This window comes from Canis lupus, chromosome 1 (genome assembly GCF_048164855.1).
Source record: "Canis lupus baileyi chromosome 1, mCanLup2.hap1, whole genome shotgun sequence".
Classification (NCBI taxonomy): Eukaryota; Metazoa; Chordata; class Mammalia; order Carnivora; family Canidae; genus Canis; species Canis lupus.
In genome coordinates this window covers 27,368,832-27,390,170 of record NC_132838.1, presented here as the reverse complement: position 1 = coordinate 27,390,170, position 21,339 = coordinate 27,368,832, and the positions used below count along the sequence as shown (strand labels likewise).

Here is a 21,339-nt window from a genome sequence, read left to right as displayed (position 1 = left end):
TTCCAACCCTCCTGTTTTACTTTAGAAATATTCCTGAAAAACAGAGTAGAGAATAAAATATTTTTTATGAAACTTGAGGGCATTATGGTAAGTGAAATAAATCAGGGAAAGACAAACACTATATAGTCTCACTTATATGTGAAATCTAAAGTAAAACCAACAAAACCCAAACTCACAGTTACAGAAAACAATTGGTGGTTGCTAGAGGTGGAGAGTGAGGCATTGGCAAAATGGGTGAAAGTGGTGGAAAAGTACAAATTTCCAGTTGTAAAATAAGTAAGTCCTGGGGATGGAATGTACAGCATAATGACTAAAATTAACAATACTGTCTTGAATATTTGAAAGTTACTAAGAGAGTAGATCTTAAAAGTTCGCATCACAAGAAAAAAAAATATAACTATGTGTGGTGATGAATGTGAACTAGGATTATTGTGGTGATTATTTCACAATACATATGAATCATTATCTTGTACACCTGAAACGAATATAATATTCTATATGTCAGTGATATCTCCATAAAAAAAGAATGAGGGGTGCCTGGGTGTCTCAGTCGGTTAAGCATCCAACTCTTGATTTTGTCTCAGGTCATGATCTCAGGGTAGTGACATGGAGCCCTGTGTTGGGCTCTGTGTTGGGCGTGGAGCCTACTGAAGATTCTCTCCCTCTGCCCCTTCCCATACCTCCCTCTTTTTCTCAAAAAAAAAAAAGAAAAGAAGAGAAGAGAAAAGAAAGAAAAAAGAACTAAAAACCAAGATCAGGAAATAGGTCTCTTGATTCTTAATTCAGTGCTTTTTTTTTTTTATTATTCCATGCTAATTTTTTGAAACATATTTTTTTATTTTTCCTATCAGTCCAAAACAGTTTCTAAACATCATTTTTGTATCAACTTCATCAGACTATTTATTTATTTATTTATTTATTTATTTATTTATTTATTTTTAATTTATGATAGTCACACAGAGAGAAAGAGAGAGGCAGAGACACAGGCAGAGGGAGAAGCAGGCTCCATGCGCCGGGAGCCTGATGTGGGATTCGATCCCGGGTCTCCAGGATCGCGCCCTGGGCCAAAGGCAGGCGCCAAACCGCTGCGCCACCCAGGGATCCCCATCAGACTATTTAAATTTAGTTTACATATTTTCACTAAAATCAGATTGAGAGAGCAAAGTTCTTATGATCAGTTCTTTGCCAATAGTAAACCACTAAGACATTTTCCCAATGATTGTCATCTCATATTTCAAGCTACTACCCTCAGCTTTTACCTATGTAGACATCACAGAAAAAAAAAAAAAAATGTGTCTCCAAAGAAAGAAATTCTAATGATAAAGGGAAGAAGGAGACAAAAAAATTTAATTTAAGTTAGTTTTCAGGCTTGATTAGACATCAAAACATCTGGTCAATCTATGGTCTGATATGCACCCCTCTTGGTTTTCAGTGACTAGTTATAATCTTGTGTGTTCAGATCATTCATTCCTTTCTTACTTAGGCAGGCACAAAATATTACAACTCTTGACCTTAGGAAAGTCAGTTTTTGAGGGGCAAAGAAAGGGATCATACCAGGAGTTAAAAGGAAATACGCTAGGATATACTGGCATATAAGGCTTTTGTGAAGTTGTTTGTGAACTGAATCACACTTTATAGAAACTAAGAGTTTCTGCTAAGGAATTTTGGGAAAAAAGTCTTTTATAAGTGGGGAAAAAAAAACACCTCAAGTACAAATATGAAAATGTCCATAATGTCTCTCTGTCAAAGGCAGACTTGGCTGCTGATATAAAACCAAGTAACAGGCTCATGACCTCTATTTTTCTCTTGAAATGGAACACCCACTTGACTTGGAAAGATCTATAGAACATCCATATTCCATTGTCAATCCAAATAATTGACAGTAGGTGATAATAGTTACTTGTAGACACTAGAAAAAACCAAGGTGCCTTTAGTGAAAACCAGGGAGTTCTCCTGAAGGATATGTAATGAACTATGCAAACTTAAACATTTCAACATGTTTTCTCCAGAGAACAATCTCTAGGCAGAAACTCAGTGTGTTTACTATGGTCACATGCCTGAGATTTCTGGGTCTGGGTCAGGCAATAACCAGAGGAGGGTAAAGAAGGTGTTCATACATGTGGGTGTTTAAATGAGGCCTAAGTTAATTCTTTGACATTGTTCCCCTCTTACTTTTAAACCACAGAATAAGATAATATATCTAGGAAAATGATTGATTAAAACAGTCTCTTAATGTTCCTGGGCAGGAATAGCCAGTTTTCTACCCTGGAAGCATGCAGAAGTGACAGACATTGGTTTATGAAGAAGGGTGTGGCAACCTACTTGGTGTTGATAATGTGCTTTTGCTCAGGTGGACTGGTTAAAGAAAATCAGGCATTACTTGGAAAAATAAAAGATAGGATTATTTAATAATTGTTGATCCTGGATGTACAGTAAAATATCTGGAGAAGTAAAAACAAAAATTATCTAGGTCCACATGAAATCATTTGAATCAGAATCAATGCAAGAGAGGATTTAGTTTTTTGTTTTGTTTTTGTTTTTGTTTTTTGATTTAGTATTTTTTTAAAACCTTCCTAGGGCACTTGGGTGGCTCAGTGGTTGAGCATCTGCCCTTGGCTCAGATTGTGATCCGGGGGTCCTGGGATTGAGTCCCGCATCATGCTCCTCATAGGGAGCCTACTCTCCCCTCTGCCTGTCTCTGCCTCTCTCTTTGTGTCTCTCATGAATTAATAAATAATAACAATAAATTAAAATAAAAACCTTCTATGTAGTTCAAATGTACAACTAGCATTTTGAAAAATTTCTTTCACCCTTTAAAATATGTGTCCTAATGACCAGATGCTCCACCATCAATTCCTGCCCTCAAAAATGATTACAGCTGCCTCTCTTGCCCTACTAAAGTTGTTTTGGACTCAGCCTCTGGTCCCTATTATGCCCCCCTATTTTATACACAGCCACCAGAGTGGTGTTACCTGCAAATATATCTGATCATGTCATTCATTCCCTAGCTAAAAACCCACCAGCTCTCCAGCACATGCCTTATATTAGTGAAGTTCAAACTCCTCAACTTGGACTCCAAAATCCTTCCTATTTACCCTGCTATTTACCTTCTTCCCTATGTTCAACCTCCACTGCTCCACACATATTCATTGTTCTCTTTAGGATGTGGTTGCTAGATAAAATACAGGATGCCCAGCTAAATTGGAATTTTAGAGAAACAATAATGAAATATTTGAAATACATCTATGCTAAAATATTGTTTTTTTCTCTGAAATTCTGATTTATCTGAGTGTCTTTCTGCATTTGTATTTGCTAAATCTGGCAACTCACTCCAGGAGATATTCTGGGGAATTGTGTCACTCACTGCTCAGGCTGTGCATGTTTCTCTGGCCTCCTCTAGCTGGCACTCTTGCTTGACTGCCAAGAACTAATTGAGGACCCACCTATTCTTTTCCAGGCAGTCAGGTCCTCTTCCTCTGAACACACTTCTTTCTTCAAACTTCCACCTAAGATTAGAATCATCTTGTTGTCTGTCCCCTTGCCCTGCTCTCCACCTTGAGTCAACACCAGGACCAATCTGATGTCAGGGACTGAGTCTTATTCATTTTCATAACCCTAGCTCCTAGCTCTGCCTGGAGCATGGGTACTTAATAAATGCTTGGAAATTGACCAAGCAGTACTTCTGGGAAACCTTGGCCAATATAGTGATTAGAAGCCCTACCTTAGTTTTTAGTAGTACTACCAGCCTTACTTTTTCTGGAACATTATCACCACCCTCAAATCATCTGTGGTGGTCCATGCCTGAGGATACTGTACCTTCCAGATACTATGGCATGCCATCTTGGAGTTTCTTTCCCTACCTTACCATATTGTTGTTGTTGTTGTTAATTTCCCTTAGAGGAAGCCCTACAGAAGGAAATCTCTTTAAATATCTATAACAACTGTCACAACAACTGTATGACATCTTCATCCAAGCATGAGGTAGCCAGGATTCAAGATGGCCTCCCAGTGATCCACACTTCCTGGTATTGACATCCTGTGTAGTCACCTCTCACACTGTCTCATGGCTGGCCTGTATGACTAATAGCATATGGCAAAACAAATGCCAGTTCTGAGATTAAGTAATGCTGTAGTTTCCACTTGGGGCATGGTCTTGCTAGCTCACTCAATCTCTTCTTCTTGGATCTCTCAATATGAGGCAAGTTGCCATATTGTGACTAGTCTTTTGTTGAGGTCCTTATGGCAAGGAACTGAAGCCTGAAGTAAACAGCCAGGAAATAACTGATTCTGGTCAATGATCACTTAAGTGAGCTTGAAAGAAGGTTCTCCAGCCAGGTGAGTTACGAGATGACTAGTCCTGGCTGACAGCTTGACTGTGATCTTGTGAGAAACCTTAAGCCAGAATCATTCAGTTATGCTGCTCCTAGATGACTGATGATCTGACACCATGTGAGGTAATAAATGCTTAATGTTTTAAGCTGCTAAGTTTTGGAGTAATTTGTTACACAGCAATAGCTAACTCATACACAGGGTAGACAAGTCTTTCTTTATCAGCGTTTCTGATAGAGTTGAATAAGTTTAGTGTCTGAAATCACACCATTTAACCTACTGCCTGCTTCAGCTCACATGATAGACAAAGATCTTCTCTTAGGCTAGAGTGCAAGTGTCCAAGCTTTGCTTCTGGTGTATCAAATATGAAGAGAAAATAGGCCAACAAGTCAGTCTCTTTTTTCACAATTTAGCGATTGGGGAGTAAACAATCCCCGTCAAGCTCTTGACTCTTCCCAAGGCTCTGGTGGTTGTTTATAGCCAATTCTGAGTTACTGCTGCAGTAACCCCTACAGCAGTTTGCACAGTATTTATTGAGCAGCCTTTAATGATGAATAGACTGAGAAACACCAGGCAAAGAATATGGTAAGAACAGCACATAAATTTTATTTTCATTTAGCATGAAAACACCTGATTTCCTTCAACATTGTAAACATGTCACATTATTAGGCAGTGAAAGGCTGATGAATTTGGACATTTATTTAGACATCGTTTTGAATGGAAAATTTACTTTAATTCCACTTGCTTCCACTATTATGGATCATTTTATATTTATTTGTTTTATTTCACTTTGGTTTGTTTTAATAAAAAAAATCCCAAAGAGAGAAAGCAATGGTAAAGTTTTCTCAGGATGGGATTGGTTATTTTAAAGACACTTTTCTTCCTATTCTCCTGTGAACAGAGAGGCAGCCTTAGGATAGAGCACTTTATGGTTGAAGTTGGCAGATAGCTCACATTTTGTAGTTAATAAACATGATCAGAACTAAGTGTTTAGACTCTGCTAGACTTTTTTTTAACAAATGCAAAAAACACACTCATTAACTATGTACAATTCTGTCATTAGTTAAAGAAGGAGATTTCAGGCTAGGAAGGCATCTTATCCCTTGACTTCATGTTCAGGGAGTAAGTCCTACCAGCTTAAATTACTGCCCAGTAAAACAACAGCCTCATTACTGCCAAACCCATGATTTGTTGTTTCATTAGCATTACGTGTTTTCTGGTACTAGGTTCTGTCAGTTGTAATAAAATCTCCTACCTTTCGGGTTTATCACTCCACTGTTAAAAAAAAAAAAGGTTCTGGTTGATCAGAAAACAAAGTAAGTAAGCTCTCAGTATGGGTGCTTTAGAGTTATGAGAAATCGAAAAAAAGAAGAAATCTATACACTCCTAAGTGCCATGCTAATTTTGGTCACACAGAATATTGGAGACTTTATGTGACTTAGCAGTGCCCTTTTACTGAACCTATTTATGCCTCTAGGTGGCACAGTAATGAGTCAGGGCCATAGGCCAAATTTTTTTCCAAAGAAAGAAAAATTAAGGAGTCACAGGATCTAGTATCCAGTGAAGGGGGGGTGGGGGGCAGATGGAGTACTGAGATTCCAGGCCTAGATATCCAGGACCTCAGGATATATGGCCAATTTGTAGGGTGACAGTGAGATATCAGGGTTCATCCAGGGCACTATAATTTAGAGGGGGTAATATTTGAAAACAACAATTTTAATCTACTGTGGGAAATTTGGGGCCTCCTTTTTCAAAACAAACAGTTCTCCCTTCCATCCCTAGCTGAACCCGTATATGTTGGCTACTGTGTAACTGCAAAGAGTAGAAGACCTAGAGAATCAGGAGTCCCAAAACCACTTTATATACTTTGAGTGACCCACTCTAACTTTTGTTCTCCAAAACATCAATGGAGGGCATGTTTTTGGGTTGTTTGCTCCAGAAATCATGGTTTCCAGTTGGTTATTAGTGCCCACTCTCTTGACTGCAAGTGACAGAGACCAAAGTTAACTAAGTTTAAAGAAGAAAGAAAAGAAACAAAAAGAAAAGAGTTTTGGCTTATGAAATTAGGTCAACTATGGTTGTTGAGTAGAAGTTCTGGCTCCTTACATACTGAAACTCAATGCTCCAACAATACCATCAGGGCTCCATCTCTCAGCTTTGTTTGCCCCTGTAATGGCTTCATATTCTGGTTCTCTCTCAATATAGAGGGAAGGATAGTCCTGGTGTTCTAGGCTGATGAGCCCAGGCTAGAGCTTATGATCGAGAAACACATGCATCTCTCACAACATCCTTGAAGGAAAATCTTGGGGTGAGTTTTCATAGGTGCCGCTTGGATCCTATGCTCATCCTTGGGCAGATAAATTATTATAGTAAATAGAATGTAATATGATTGGCTAAAGCTAAGCCATATACCCACAGGTATGGTGGTTCCCTAAAAAGGAGATACTGAGTATACACAAAAAGCTCATGTTCACTATAGAAAAGGCAACCCCCCCCCCCAAAAAAGGGCAGAAAATATCTGCAAATCATATCTCCAATAAGTATTTAATGTCCAGAATAAAGAATTTCTACCATTCAACACAACTCAACAACAAAAATAGGAGACAACCCAATTAAAAAATGAGCAAAGGGCTCAATAGACATTTCTCCAAAGAAGATATGCAAATGGCCTATAAGCACATGAGTGTTCAACATCACTAATCATTAAGGAAATTCAAAGCAAAACCACGATGAGGAATCACCTCACAAACAGAATGATTACAGTCTAAATGCATAATTATAACAATGATGGGGATGTGGAGACACTGGAGGCCTAGTGCAGTATTAGTTAGAAAGTAAAATGGTGCAGTAGCTATGCAAAAGTGTGTTAGTTCCTCATAACTTTAAAAATAAAATTACTATATGATCTAACAATTTCCCTTCTGGGTACATACCCCAAAGATTTGAAAGTAGGGACTCAAGGAGGTATTTGTACACCCATATTCACAGCCTGTTAGCTGAAGTAGCTAAAAGGTAGAAGCAACTTGAGTTTTAACCAGTGGATGAATGGATAAACAAAATGTGGTGAATCCATACAAGGGAACATAAATTCAAATAAAAAAGGAAGGAAATTCTGCCACACACAGTGACATGGGTGAACCTTGAGGACCTGATGCTACATGAAATAAGCCTGTCATAAAATGATGAATACTGTATGGTTATTCTATATGCCTATATGAGGTACCTAAAGTAGTCAGATTCACAGATGGGAAGTGGAATGTTGGCTGCCAGGGGCTGGAGGGAGAGGGAATAGAGGATTATTGTTCAGTGGGTGCAGTTTCATTTTGGAAGACATGGGAGCTCTATGGAAGGATGGTAGATGTAGCACCACAGCAGGGATGTACTTAATACTACTGCCTATACACTTAAAAATCATTAAGAAATCTTTTATGCATCTTACTGCAATTTAAAAAAAGGCACATCCACTATAGAATTTTTTAAAAGATGCAAAATTAGCCCAATTGTTTCTAAAAACTTTTTCTCCACCTATCCTCCAGGGACTTTCTCCTGGACATCTGTTATGCAGATACTCCTGAAATCATGCTGAGTCCTCAGTATGAGCCAACTCTCCACCCTGCCCCCGATTTGTCCGCCTGACACTAGGTAGTTCTAGAAACTCCCTAACTCCACACTCTGGTCAGAACCTCCTCAGAGCCATGCTTTTAGTTCAGGGTGAGTATAAGTCAGTTGTGCCCAAAGCTGTTGATGTATATGTTATACCCAGGAAAAGGTATAGCATTTTTGAATTTTTTGAAGAGGGGGCATCTAGAAAATATGTTTTTGCTTAAATGTAAACCAACTCAGCAGCTTCGATTGGGTAATAATCTCTTGGTTTTCCATACAGAACTGGATAGGATTGTGATCCTTAAGCTTGAGCGCCATGCTTACTTATCTGCAGAAGTAACATTTTTACTGCACCAGGGCCATTTGTCACAGAGACAACACAGGATAGTATATGCATGGTATTTATGCCCATATGTAGAGAAAAGAGTTACAGATAATTCCATTGCTTGCAATCTAGCATGCTGTGGATTGCACTTTTCCTCAGATCATAATTCTACAAGTTCTGAGCAACTCGATTGCAGGAAATGGACAGCCAGATACAATGCAATGAACATAACTTTATAGTCTAGACAATCTACCTGATGGACCTAAGTTCCAATTCTATTTGTGCCACCCACAAGTCATATGACTTTAGGGGGTCACTTTTAACTATAGAATAGAACTAATGATACCAGCTCATAGAGATGTGATAAATAAATGAGGTAAGCTCCTAGCTCATGAAGTCTTTTCAAATGTTAGTTTCCTTCCTCTTCCTCCTTCTGCATGCTCACTTCAGAGCTGCCACCAAAGCTACTCATTAAATCAAAGCTTAGCCATGTCCTCCATGTTCCTGTTCCTCATCTTGCTTCAATGGTACCAGTTGTCTCTACCTGGGTCTGTCACTGTTGAGGTCAGAGGAGTAAAACTACAACAACAATAATACAGGCTTCACAGAGATTGAAGGAGGTACATGAATGAATAGTCCTATTTTGGACAGACAGAAGACAAATGTTCTCTTTTTTTAAGAACCAATTCAATTCTTGAGCCAAGCATGTTGACAACATCTATTGCCAGATGTGGTAATAATCCGTGGTAGTAGATTTTATTTAGGAAAGCAGCTGGTCCTTAAAATTTGGAAACTACATTTGTCATTTGTAAAATTCTAAATGCGAGTTTAAGAAATGATGTGTTATATACCACCTTTTTTTCCAGAGCCCTCTCTAACGTCTCCTCCACCTCACCCCGCTGTTTCCATAACTGATGTAAATGTAATTTCATGAGCCAAATAGGATGGTTTTATAGGTACGCGTTTGGCATGAATTTTCATTTCTATTCACATACACATTATTACTGCCCACTGTCATGAAACCGTTTATTCCACCATAACATATAATTTAATGAAAGACATATTTTTTTGGAGTATATGAATCTGTCAAAGAAGTGACTGAATCACTTGTCATTCTGTTGTAGAGCTCCTTCTCTAATAGGTCGTCAATGCTTGGCAAATAAATTAGAAATGTCATGTTTGTTTCCAAGCAGACATAAGTTGGTGATAGCCTGTACAAAAGACACTGATGAGAAGTTCACAGAGGCATTTGAATCACTTCAGGGTTGTAAATCCGGATACAGTATTACTTTATCTTTACTGGAAACTGGGGTAAGGCAAGAGATGGGAAAGCAGGACGTTAAATCAGCTGGTAACCCCAAATAATTTTCCACTGTGTACACTTTACATACACAGTCTACCTTCCCTGGCATCATTACTAGCTTTCACTAATGCCGTCTCAAGGTAGCATGAATGGCAAATCCTGTTAAAGTGACTTAACTGATATGATCTGATGAAATAATTTAGGATTTTACTGACGGCTTTCAGAGTAATCCGGTTATGACATGACAGTGTTTAACAACCAACCAGGAAGTGGCTGCAAGTTCAACATGCCACTGGACAACTCTACTCTGAGGTCCACCACCACCTCCCAAGTAACATTTCCAATCACTGGACTCAGTATCTTCCTCCAATAACTAACATCACCAACAGCAATTGAAACGACTACCAGAATCCTTTGTGTGTGTGTTTCCCATCTCCGTCAATGGCCCTACATCTATACCTTGATCACTACATCTACAACATTTCCCAAACCAGAAACTCAGAGGTAAGGTTGGATTTGCCTGAGGGCATGAGGAGAAGCAAGAATAATTGCTAAATGCTAATTATTCTTAGCATCTTAATCTCTTTAAATCTGTGTACTTGTCTCCACATTCATGGCCATCAACTAGCATAGCAACCTATCAATAATTCTCTGGGGCCATTTGCCAGCCTCATAGATCCCCCATTGTCCACTGTGGGGCCAAAGTAACTGTTACCCAGCATAAATCCAGACACATGCATCCTCTGTGTACAATCTTGCATTTGCCACCTACTGATCCCATGATAAAATCAAAACGCGTATTGAAAATACAATCAAATGGTATATTGAAATCCTCATGATCTGGCCCTTGCTTATTTTCTAGTCTCATTTCTTATTGCCTTTCTGTACCCTGTGTTCCAGAAATAGGAATTATTTGCATTAGTTCTCTGACCACACCATTCTACTTTTCTCTCTTATCTATACATTTTTATATATTTTCCACTTTGTCAATTCTTCTATGTCTAGATGCTTCATGTTCCTGGCCTTCTTCATTTTATTCTTTGAGTTCTAGCTTGGGAATCATTTTCTCCAGGAGTCTTCCCTTTGAGGGCTGGTTAAGTGCCTCTGCAAACTCTTAGCCATGCACCCTGTGATACCCTTTGTAGCCCTCTTCACATGCTATCTTCGGAGTCACCCCTAACTAACTGCCTAAGAACATGAGGGTCAAGTCAGCCCTGTCCTGTGGTTCTGTGGAGACTGATTTACTTGATGGCTCCTCTACTTCCTCCAATACATGCTCTCATTCAATTTTGTGTATTTTCACTGAAGGCTCCACAGAGAACTAGACTGACATCATCATTGCAGCCACCAGGGACACAATTTAAAATTTTATGACTACAAAGACAACACAGTACTCTTTAGGCACAGAGACAGTGTTCTCACAAGCCCCAATCAAAAGGTATTTTATGAAGGGGGGCACCTGGGTGGTTCAGTTAGTTAAATGTCCAACTCTTGATTTCAGCTTAAAATTGTTACGATCTGCGATCAAGCCCCGAATTGGGCTCTGCGCTGGGCATGGAACCCACTTAAGATTCTCTCTCTCTCTTTCAAAAGAAGTATTTTATGGTGAGGGAAAATAATATTCTAGCTTGTATAGAGTTATTTGCTTTGTCAGATATTAGCACATTATGTTTGGACATTTTTCAAATTGTGTGCTAACACAATCCTGGAAGGTTTCTGGATGACAGGCATTTAGTCAGAACTTGAAAAGTTTTCCCCTTGGTGCTCTGAGAAAGCATCTTTGTTTACTACAGTACATCCCCAGAATTGACTTTGGCTTGATCAGATTTGAGAGAGTTTTGAGTGGTGACCCATGAATGAGAATATATGTTCTTTCATACTGCTGTATCCAATAACTAATTAAAAAAAAAAAAAACATACCATGAACAGATGTTAAATAATGGCTATCTTTTGCTGGCAAAGGGAAATTGAACATTTCTTTCTTTTTTGTTCCTGGGCCTCAGAATCACAAACCCACAGACTTTGCAAATAGATCTGATTTTTATGTGATATTTTGTGGCTGTAAGTAATTTAAGTCAACTAAAGCTATTGATGTTGCAGATTATTATTATTTAATAAAAGAGTAATGGGGGCAGAGGAAGCAATTACTGATTCATTGCAAACTTATTTTTTTATGATTATTTTCAGTTCACATGTAACTCTTTTTCCAAATATGTCTTTACTTATGGCTGTCCTTGCTCTTTATTTTCATGAATTATTAGGCCAGCAGACACTGGCCAAGTTGCAAACATTTACATTAGTTCCATCCAAACTTACCTGTACATTTCCTTTTAAAATCCAGCTCAACCTTTTAAAATCTCTTTAATTCCAGACCACGATCATACAAGTGCTTTCCTATGGTTTATACATTCCTTCAAAAATATTTTTTTGGGTATCTACTATATGCCAGATACTTTCCTAGGCAGGAAAGTTATGCAGACGTGAACAAAACAAAGTAAGACAAAAATTCCCTGCCCTTGAGTGGGTGACTCATTCAATACAAAAGATAAAATTATGTGCCATGTTGGATAACTTTAAGTCTAGGAATTAAAAACTATTTAACAGTAAAGTAGGGAAATTTCAGAAGTACTGGGGGAACATGTGGGACCTACTCAATTTGGAGGTGAACCTTTTAAAACACTATGAATAGGGCTGTCTGAAATCTCCCTTTGGTTTTTATCTGGACAACAGATTTGCAAATAAATCAATACCTGCACGAGGTAATAAAACTGTTAAAAGCTATTTAAGACCATGGAATATCACTGAGCCATCAAAAAGAATGAAATCTCACCATTTGCAACAATGTGGATGGAACTAGAGGGTATTATGCTAAATGAACTAAGGCAGAGAAAGACAAATACCAGATAATTTCACTCACATGTGGAATTTAAGAAACAAAACAGATGAACGTAGAGGAAGGGAAGGGAAAATAAGATGGAAATAGAGAGGGAGACAAACCATAAGAGATGCTGAACTTTAGGAAACAAACTGAGGGCTGCTGGAGGGGAGTGGGTGTAGGGGAATGAGGTAAGTGGGAGATGGGCATTAAGGAGGGCATGTGATGTAAGGAGTACTGGGTGTTATGTGCAACTGATGAATCACTAAATTCTACCCCTGAAACTAATAATACACTATGTGTTAACTAACTTGAATTTAAATATAGAATTTTTTAAAAGCCTTTTAAGAACAACACTCCTTTTATCACTCTTGGAAGCTACTTATCAACCAGGTCCCATTTTCATCTAAAAAAAAAAAAACTTGCTTTAAATATTCTAAAAGGTATTACTTTGTCATTAATGAATTGTAACTACTTTCTGCATCCCACTTGAAAGTGACTGCTTGTATGTAAATACCAGCACAACTCATGTCCTTTCAGCACACCAGCCTTCCTTCAGTCTTGATAAGTGACATTCTCCCATGTTACATGTCAGCTTGTCTTAACTGCAAATTACATCATCGAGGCACAAGCAAGGGAAGGTAAGAATACATCAGGGAACTTAAATATAAACTTCACATTATTTAGAATTGAGCTAAGTCCACACAACGAAAACTCTACAACATGGGAGGGTGAAGAAAATGAAAACATTTCCAAAGGTATTTATTGAGAAATAGTAAAGATGTACATATTTTTACAAGCTTTTAATATTAATTTACATTTCTTTAAATTATGTAGGCCCCGATAATCTATACTTTACTAATACATAACAGAAACCCTTGACTTTAACTGTGAGATTTCCATAATGCTACCATAGTTAGGAGTCAAAATGCAACTTTGGCTCATGATGCGTGGATTTATTTTTGAATGAAATACTAAATGCCATATTCACTGAGAACATAGGCTCATCATAAACAAATGCGCTTAAAAAGAAAAAAAAAAAACTTCAAACTGGAGTATGCTGTTGACACTATTTTGAATCTTAGCTTACCAAGACTAAGGAAAAACATTTTTTAGAGTTATCCACTTTTTTGTGTTCAAACTGCATAATTCTAAAATAATTTTTTTTTTGCCTCTGAATTTGATTTACAAGTTTTTGTAGGGGTAAAGTGACTTTGTCTTGTATGCTATGATATTGTAGCCAGGCCACCGACTCTGATATTTTTCAGGTGCAATACAAGGTGGTTACCTTTCCTAGTGACTTACCAAGTTTGTCCATGAAGCAGTCAAACACTCATTTCAGTGACAGAACATTTTTCAAACTGGTTTATAATAAGGCACAATGTTCTATGTCAACAGAAAGTGGGAACTGCCAAACAGGTTGTTCTCTTTGCTTGCTGGCTTATTTGTGTGTGTGTGTGTGTGTGTGTGTGTGTGTGTGTGTGTGTATTTTCAGACCAGAAAGGAAGAGGATCTCTGTTCCTCGCACAGGAAGGGTAGGGTTCTAGTCTGCGCATGCTCCAAGTCACAGGCCGGCCGTGAGGTTGCCATTTGGGCCTGAGCCACTGTTGTCTGTTGGCTAACCCAGCATTGAGGCTCTATGCTGGCAGCCTCTTCTGAACACACGATCAAGGGAGAAAATATAGGCGAGCAATAGCACTGGGTGATGTAACTGGCAACCCTTCTTCACCTGTGAAGGGTATTCCTTTCTGTACCTGCAGGTTTAGCAGCATTTATAAGCCTTGCTCATTTGACATGAAAAGGATTAAAAATCTAGATGTAATGCCACAGTTCTATCATTTAAGGAAACTGGCTATACAGATAATATTGTTGTATTCACAGTAATAAATATTTAAGGTTTTAGTGCACAAAATGTAATCACTAATGATCAGTGCAGGTCTTTGATTTTTTTCAATTGCTATTTTCAAGCTGAAGGCCAATAAAAATGTAAGATTATTCTTATTATTAATAGCATTATCATCATTATTAAAAGTATTGCAACTTTAATTTGTCTGCACCAGTAGTTGGGGAAGAGAGAGCCAAAAGTTATTAAATTTAAAGAATAGGTTTAAGGTTTGTGTGATAAAATCACAGTCTCAAAATCTGCAAAATTGGATCTCAAGCTCTTTCTGCCCAACGTAAATATGGCCTTAGCATTCAGTAAAGAAAGACAGGTTTACAGCCTGGAAAATAAAACCATATTTCCACAGTGAATGTTGTGATCAGTGTGCAAAGCACACTGAGCAGGAGCCACTGAAGCCTCAGAGGATGAGCTATCATGGACCAGCCTCTGGTTACAGGTGCTGCCTATTAGCTGGACTCCAGGTTCCACATTATGACATTTTAAACACAGAAGTGCAGGGGTGCAGACACCATTAAAACACTCCTAGATCTCGAAGTCTTAAGTTTCCACAAGGGAAATCATGTCATACAAAATGACAGGAGAACCTGTATCATGTTCCTAACATGGGCTACACACCAAGAAAAAAACACACATGCACACACAATGATGACAGGTTCTCCTTGCAATGAATGCAGGCCATTGTGCAGGAACAGGGTAGGCAGAAACTAAGGTGTATGGGTCTCTAAGGGAGAGACCTTGGATTGACGCATTAAGGTGGAGAACCAGATACTATTTCACAGTTGAAATTTTAGTACTGCTGCCAAGATCTGGCTCACTTGCCAATTTATTTTATGACGATATTCTAGGTAAAATTTTCATTGTTTCACTCCTTTCTTTAGAAGCCATCTGGGGCATTTGCCTTCCACCACTGATGACATTTCATTTTTGCAATGGCATTGGGACTGAATGCCTTAGCTTTACTTTCAGCCATCTTCACTCAATGTGAATTTCAAGCCATGTCCATGGAATATCCTATGAAAGTCTGGGTGCTATTTGCCTATGATTTTAATGAGACTATTTTCCTCTACACAACTTACACATATCAAAAAGTCAAACTCAAAATAGTGTAAGTAGTCATGAATATGGCTCTTAGTTTTCTCCAGAACTATAGAAAGGGGTACTCGAGACTTCAAGATACATCTCACTTTCTAAGTAAAGGTCCCACAGTCTTTCCCAAACCTTCTGCTTATGGTTGGATGCATAAATAGTTGCCTCATATAATTATTGGAATTATTAAGAACCCAAATAAAACACAGACTTTCCTTTATTATCATTGTTTTCTTATTGCAACAGTTTCTTGCTGATGCAGTATTAAGATCTGATACCTTGAATTTTAAATTTGGTCATCTTAAGAATGATCACAAAGGTTTTTTTGTTTTTCATTATCTACAGGAATTTTAACCAAAGTTACATTGTAACACACAAACGCTGTCTTGTCTTTAAGGCACAACACATCAGTATGAACATTCTGTTTGCCAAACTTAAAAAAGAGACATTATTAGACTCCCACTGCCCACCCACTTCCCTCCCCAACAAATGAAAGAAAAATTGCATCCACTTTCAAAGTCAGCTGCTAATAAAGTCACAGTAAATTATTTTCATCAATAATTTACACAAATTACAGGTCTAGATAGGATTGTCCTTATACAGTCTGAGTGCATTCCAATTCAGATTTTCTGGGCTAGGTAGGCTAAAGTCAGATTCAAACCTCAGGGCTGAGAAGATATCCCATTTTGAGGAATGTTGTTGAACACCACCTTGTCAGACGGAGCATGTGTTGGTGCTTTGCCAGGGTAAGAGTTCTTTGCTAAAGCTGTTAATTCCAGTTAGGACTCATTCGGTGTGTACTAGCAACCTCCACAGATTTTTTTTTTAAAACCATTAAAGTATTGTAAATATAAGACCATAGAGCTTCCTTTCTGTAGCACTAAAGTTTAATTCCATTCAGCAATCTGAATTCTTCATTCTGGAATTTTCATTCCAAATATGATTTCATCCTTTAAGACAATTTATATGTGTAAAGCCAGAGGCATTGAATCACACATAAAAATTCAGTGTACTTGAAATATAAAAAAAAAAAAAATGGATCTTCAGCTAGAGAACACCGTTACAAATACTCTAATTCCAGTGCTTGATGCAGGGCCAAGAGGTCTGAGTGACTTGATATCCTCCAGAAGGGCATGTTGTGCTGTGTGTTGACAGAGGGAGGGACAGAGGAGAGAGGGGGAAGGAATGGAGAGAAATCATAACTATTGTCTCAATGAAGCAGCAGTACACACGTGTGGTTCACCCACGTTCAAGTGAGGGAATTCAAGGAAGGCATGATCATATCTGAAGGCTTGGTAGCATCAATATCATATGGTCAAAATAATAGAGAAATAGATCTGAACTGGATTTTAATGTTTATAAAAGCAAATACTGAGATTTCTTAAGTACTTTAAAATTTATTCAGGAAAATCACAGCCAACATCAGCATCCGGGGAAGCAAGTTGAGCATCAAAATCCTCCATGGCTGATGGAAAGCAATTTTTAACCACAATACTCCTCAGGGTTCACATCACAGTTAGAAACAAAAATTTTAAAATGATAAACTTCCTAAGTCCAAGGCTTTTGTCTCTATGAGGGGAAGAGGGTAAATTCCTTTCTATGTAAAAAATAATTTGAAGCTGAACTATATAAGGTAGAAAACAATGGGGGGATGGTCAACCTTCTTCCTTGTCTGGAGTAAGTTATAACTTAAGCTAGTAGCATTGACTTACATCACTGGTGTGGGACTGAAAGCACTCCAGTATCCATTAACAATAGGGGTGATAATGTACCAAAGGGGACAAAAAGTGGCCTCTTGTGTGGAAAAATATTCTTAGACATTACAATGGTTTCAGCCTCTCCAAAGATATACCAGGATATGGTATATGTGTGGTTAAGTTTCATGAAAAAGTGTGATTAGGAAAAAAAATGTCTAAAAATACTCCATTAAGGACAATATTGAAAAAAAGAAATAATGCATAATAGCAATTAAAACTAAAGAATTACTTGTAAGTTTGAGCTCATGGCATCTTGTAGAATACATGTGTATGGAATATCTATCTATATAATGGAAATACATATATATATATATGTATAACATGGGAAATGCATTTCATTATATAAGTTAAAATGATCATCACTATTGTTACGATTCTTTGCTGTCCAATATGGTAGCCAGCAGCCCCATGTGTCTATTGAGCACTTGAAATGTGGCAAGTCCTGTTCAAAATGCATACTGAACTTCAAAGACTTGGAATGTAAACATCACATTAGTAATTATTATATTTATTAGGTGTTGAGACAATAATATTTTAGATATATCGGGTTAAAATATATTACTAAAATTAATTCTACCTCTTTTTTTAAAAAAATGAAGCTTCCAGAAAACTTAAAATTACAATAATGGCTCACATTAAACATTTCTATAGGGGGTGTGGTTATACATTAATTCTTAAACTTTGAAATTTCTTCTTAAATTTGCAAAACAAAACACGTTTCTAGGTCCAATTTAAGCACAAAAATTCACCTAGAACCTCTTTTTATTTCATTCAGCTCAGATCTATTTATAATAACAAAATAGTACTTCATATTTCTGCGCATGCGATTACAGCCACATCCAAAGAAAAGCATGCATACTGGATGCTAGAGGAACCAGCCACCTGTGTTTTAAAATAGAATTGTAAGCCTTCCCCATCACCAAAACTGTACCTACATAAACAACCATTTGGAAATAGCATTCTAACCAAGGTTCTTGTCCACTTGGAGTCATGCCTTTTTCTCCTGAAGTTTCAGGTGTAAAGCAGAGGGTATAACAACTGGTATGCCAAGTCCTGTTCTTACACCATGGATAAATGGTGTAGATGTAAATTTTCATTTTATTATTTTTTATTTTTTTATTTTTTAAAGATTATTTATTTATTTATTCATGAGAGACAGAGAGAGGGAGAGAGAGAGAGGCAGAGGGAGAAGCAGGCTCCATGCAGGGAGCCTGACATGGGACTCGATCCTGGGAATCCAGGATTATGCCCTGGGCCTCAGGCAGGCACAAAACCGCTGAGCCACCCAGGGATCCCCTGAATTTTCATTTTCTAAGGCATATAATTTTTCTGGTTCAGAAAAGTGAATTTAAATTAGCCCTCACCTAGATGTGTGTGAATTTCACATAGCTGAAAAGATATGCATAACGTCTGCTGCAGTGGCTGCTTTGACTACTTGTTGACTGTGATGATGGTGCCAATATGAAAAATCGAAACAACATGGACTCTGGACACTGACAAACTTCAAAAGATACTTCAACTGTGTGCAACTGGGAGGATTTTTTTTGGGGGGGAGGATTTTAAGTAGCAGTCAGCAGTGGAAGTTGTATTTCTTGAGGCTGCGTCTCTGACCTTATACAGAATGTCCTATGGGCCAGTGTGCTGTCTTGGGTCCTGATGCTGCTAATTAAGACCAAGAGCTCTGTGGGAATCAGAGCCTACACCAATTATCTTAATGTTATGAAAAAGCAATGAATTTTTCAATTATGGATTCTATCTAACACTTCACCAAACCTTCTAACCTTCTTTCTTTGCTTTGCTTGATTGGAATTATCTACAAACCTAGGTCATTTTTTAAAATATTTCTATTATAGATATAAACCTTTCTTAAAAACTCATTTATTTATTTTGTAAAACAGAAATCAGGTAAACACTACAGCATATGCAAGTGTTTAGTGAAGGTTTTATTAGATGATGATTTGAGATCACCTCAGGATAATGACAACATTCCTTCTATGTAAAACAATATAGGTTGATACGTCACTGTTTTAAAATAGCAAGTACCAATCTGTTTTATCTTATAAATTATATGATTTTTATCCTGGCTAGATGATATTTTGTGATCATTCAATGAAGGAAGCATTAGATCTCAGTATTCTATCAACTGATAGTAGGACCATCCTGGTATCATTCCTCTTTTGATCTTGGGCCAACCATTTAATGGTTTTTAACTACCTTAATTTCTTCTTCAGAAATGTGGGCCAGATGAAAAGGCTTATTTAAATACCTAGGGCCTATGAGATTTTCTGAATATATTCAATGCCAGCTGCTTGGCTTCAATCGAGTACTAACGGCTCACTGAAATGGGCAACACTATTCTAGATATAAGGCATACTGCCTCTAAATCTCTATGACAAGTTGGCACCAAAGGATCTGAATAATACATGTTATTCCAACAGCATTTTTAAAATTCTCTAGCAACAGTTTTTTCTTCAGCTATTAAATCTATCCTTAGTGTTTATCATCATGGAGCACACTTACTACAAGACACTCACAAGGACCACTGACATAAAAAATGGGTGAGCAAAAGGATAAGAACAGAGCCACTAACATGATTTCCATAGAGCTCATAAAATTTGTCTATCAGGTTAAACTTCACGTTTTTAAAAATGGTTATTTTCCCCCATCTTTCTTAAAGATCATTATATCTGTGTGCATTACACACACACACACACACACACACACACATACACACACGTCCTTAACTAAATTTTGCACATTTCTTATCAAATTTCAGGCAAAAAATGCTAGACTCCAAATGGTTTATTTGAATGTAAGTATTGACCTTCTCATGCTCTTACTGCTTTGCATCTATAAATTTAAATAATTTGTCAAGCTGCCATTGGACCAAACTACAGGAATGCAAACACAAAAGCTTGCATTAGAAGTGTCACACCAACATTGTTTGAGACAGGTTACCTTTTTTGCTGCCTGTTCTTCTTCTACACCATCCCCAATTACAACATATACTACTTTTCTGCCAAACCTTTGCATTATTCGTTCAAAGCAACTTTCTTTTCCTGGAAGATAAATGAGATAAAAGTTCAGAGTGAAGTTACCTGGTTAGCGGCATGCTCCTCATCTCGGCCATCTCCAATCACAACATAAGTTATGTTAGTGCCAAATCTGGACACTATACGCTCAAAACAGCTTTCCTTGCCTGAAAAACAATGCACTGCTTATTCTTCCAGACATTGCATTCATTAACCTAAAGATTCATAAAGTGTTAGGTTAATTTCTCTTGATCATCAATCACTTAAACTAGCTTGTAACCTCTGGGTTTATGAAATCAACAAATATGTTTGAATACTGTAAGTCTTTACTCAAGACAGATTATTAAACAAATGTGTTTTAGCCTCCAAAAGAGTCAGTAGGGTTAAGAATTTGACCCAGAGAAAATGTTAGCATCTTTTATACCACCAAAAGAATACTGGAACAACTTTATAAGCAACTATGAGTTTTGACATTTATTTGTTTAATTTTGTGTGTCAATTTTACCTAGTTTAAGTAGTATACACCAGTCAGCTAGAAATATTATTATAAAAAACTGAACGCTCACCTGTAAGGAAAGAGGAAATACTAAGATGTCGGTTTACCTTGATAAACAACTCCTTTCTTCAAGTGGCTGGGAGCTAGTTTGCTCAGATTAATTGAACTAAGGGTGCTGTCTGACTGGGCCACAGCACTGGTGCCACCTGTTTCCTCTGCTGGCACTATGGGAATAACATGGTGGCATTTCTACATGTTCTTTATTTTATAACACTGGCATAATTTTCTGAATTTCATTCCCAGAATGGTCATGCAGTCATGGGTATTTTTGCATGTTTTCTTAATCTGATAGTTTAGAATTCAAAAACAAAAACAAAACAAAACAAAACAAAAAACTAGCTCAAGGGGAAAAATAAAAGTGATTGTTTTTTAAGATTAAATATAAGGAACAATTTGGCCAAAAAAAGAATATTGTCCTTGCTAGAAGAAATGTTTATGCTAGTGTAAAATTATTTGATTTGTGAAAATGTAAAATAAAGTGTGATATGTTAATCTTGCTAGCATAAATATATATAACATTTATGTAATGAATGAGTGGGATTGGTATTGGGGCTCTGAACTGTAGTACCT

General features: G+C 37.4%; 1 protein-coding gene across 11 annotated transcripts in view; it reads right to left on the bottom strand.

The window, feature by feature from the left end:
• Positions 1 to 13,180: 13,180 nt before the first annotated feature.
• EYA4 (EYA transcriptional coactivator and phosphatase 4) overlaps positions 13,181 to 21,339 on the bottom strand; it is a 306,653-nt gene continuing 298,494 nt past the window's right edge. For 7 of the 11 annotated variants that reach the window (XM_072824123.1, XM_072824116.1, XM_072824106.1 and 4 more), the window contains 2 exons: positions 20,140 to 20,240; positions 13,181 to 16,565 (listed from right to left, as the gene is read on the bottom strand). In XM_072824123.1, the coding sequence (XP_072680224.1) occupies positions 16,485 to 16,565; positions 20,140 to 20,240 (182 nt within the window). In that variant the 3' untranslated portion in view covers positions 13,181 to 16,484. Of the gene's footprint in view, positions 16,566 to 20,139; positions 20,241 to 20,279; positions 20,381 to 21,339 lie in introns of all 11 variants that reach the window. The other 4 variants (XM_072824125.1, XM_072824136.1, XM_072824156.1 and 1 more) reach the window with 1 other exon arrangement.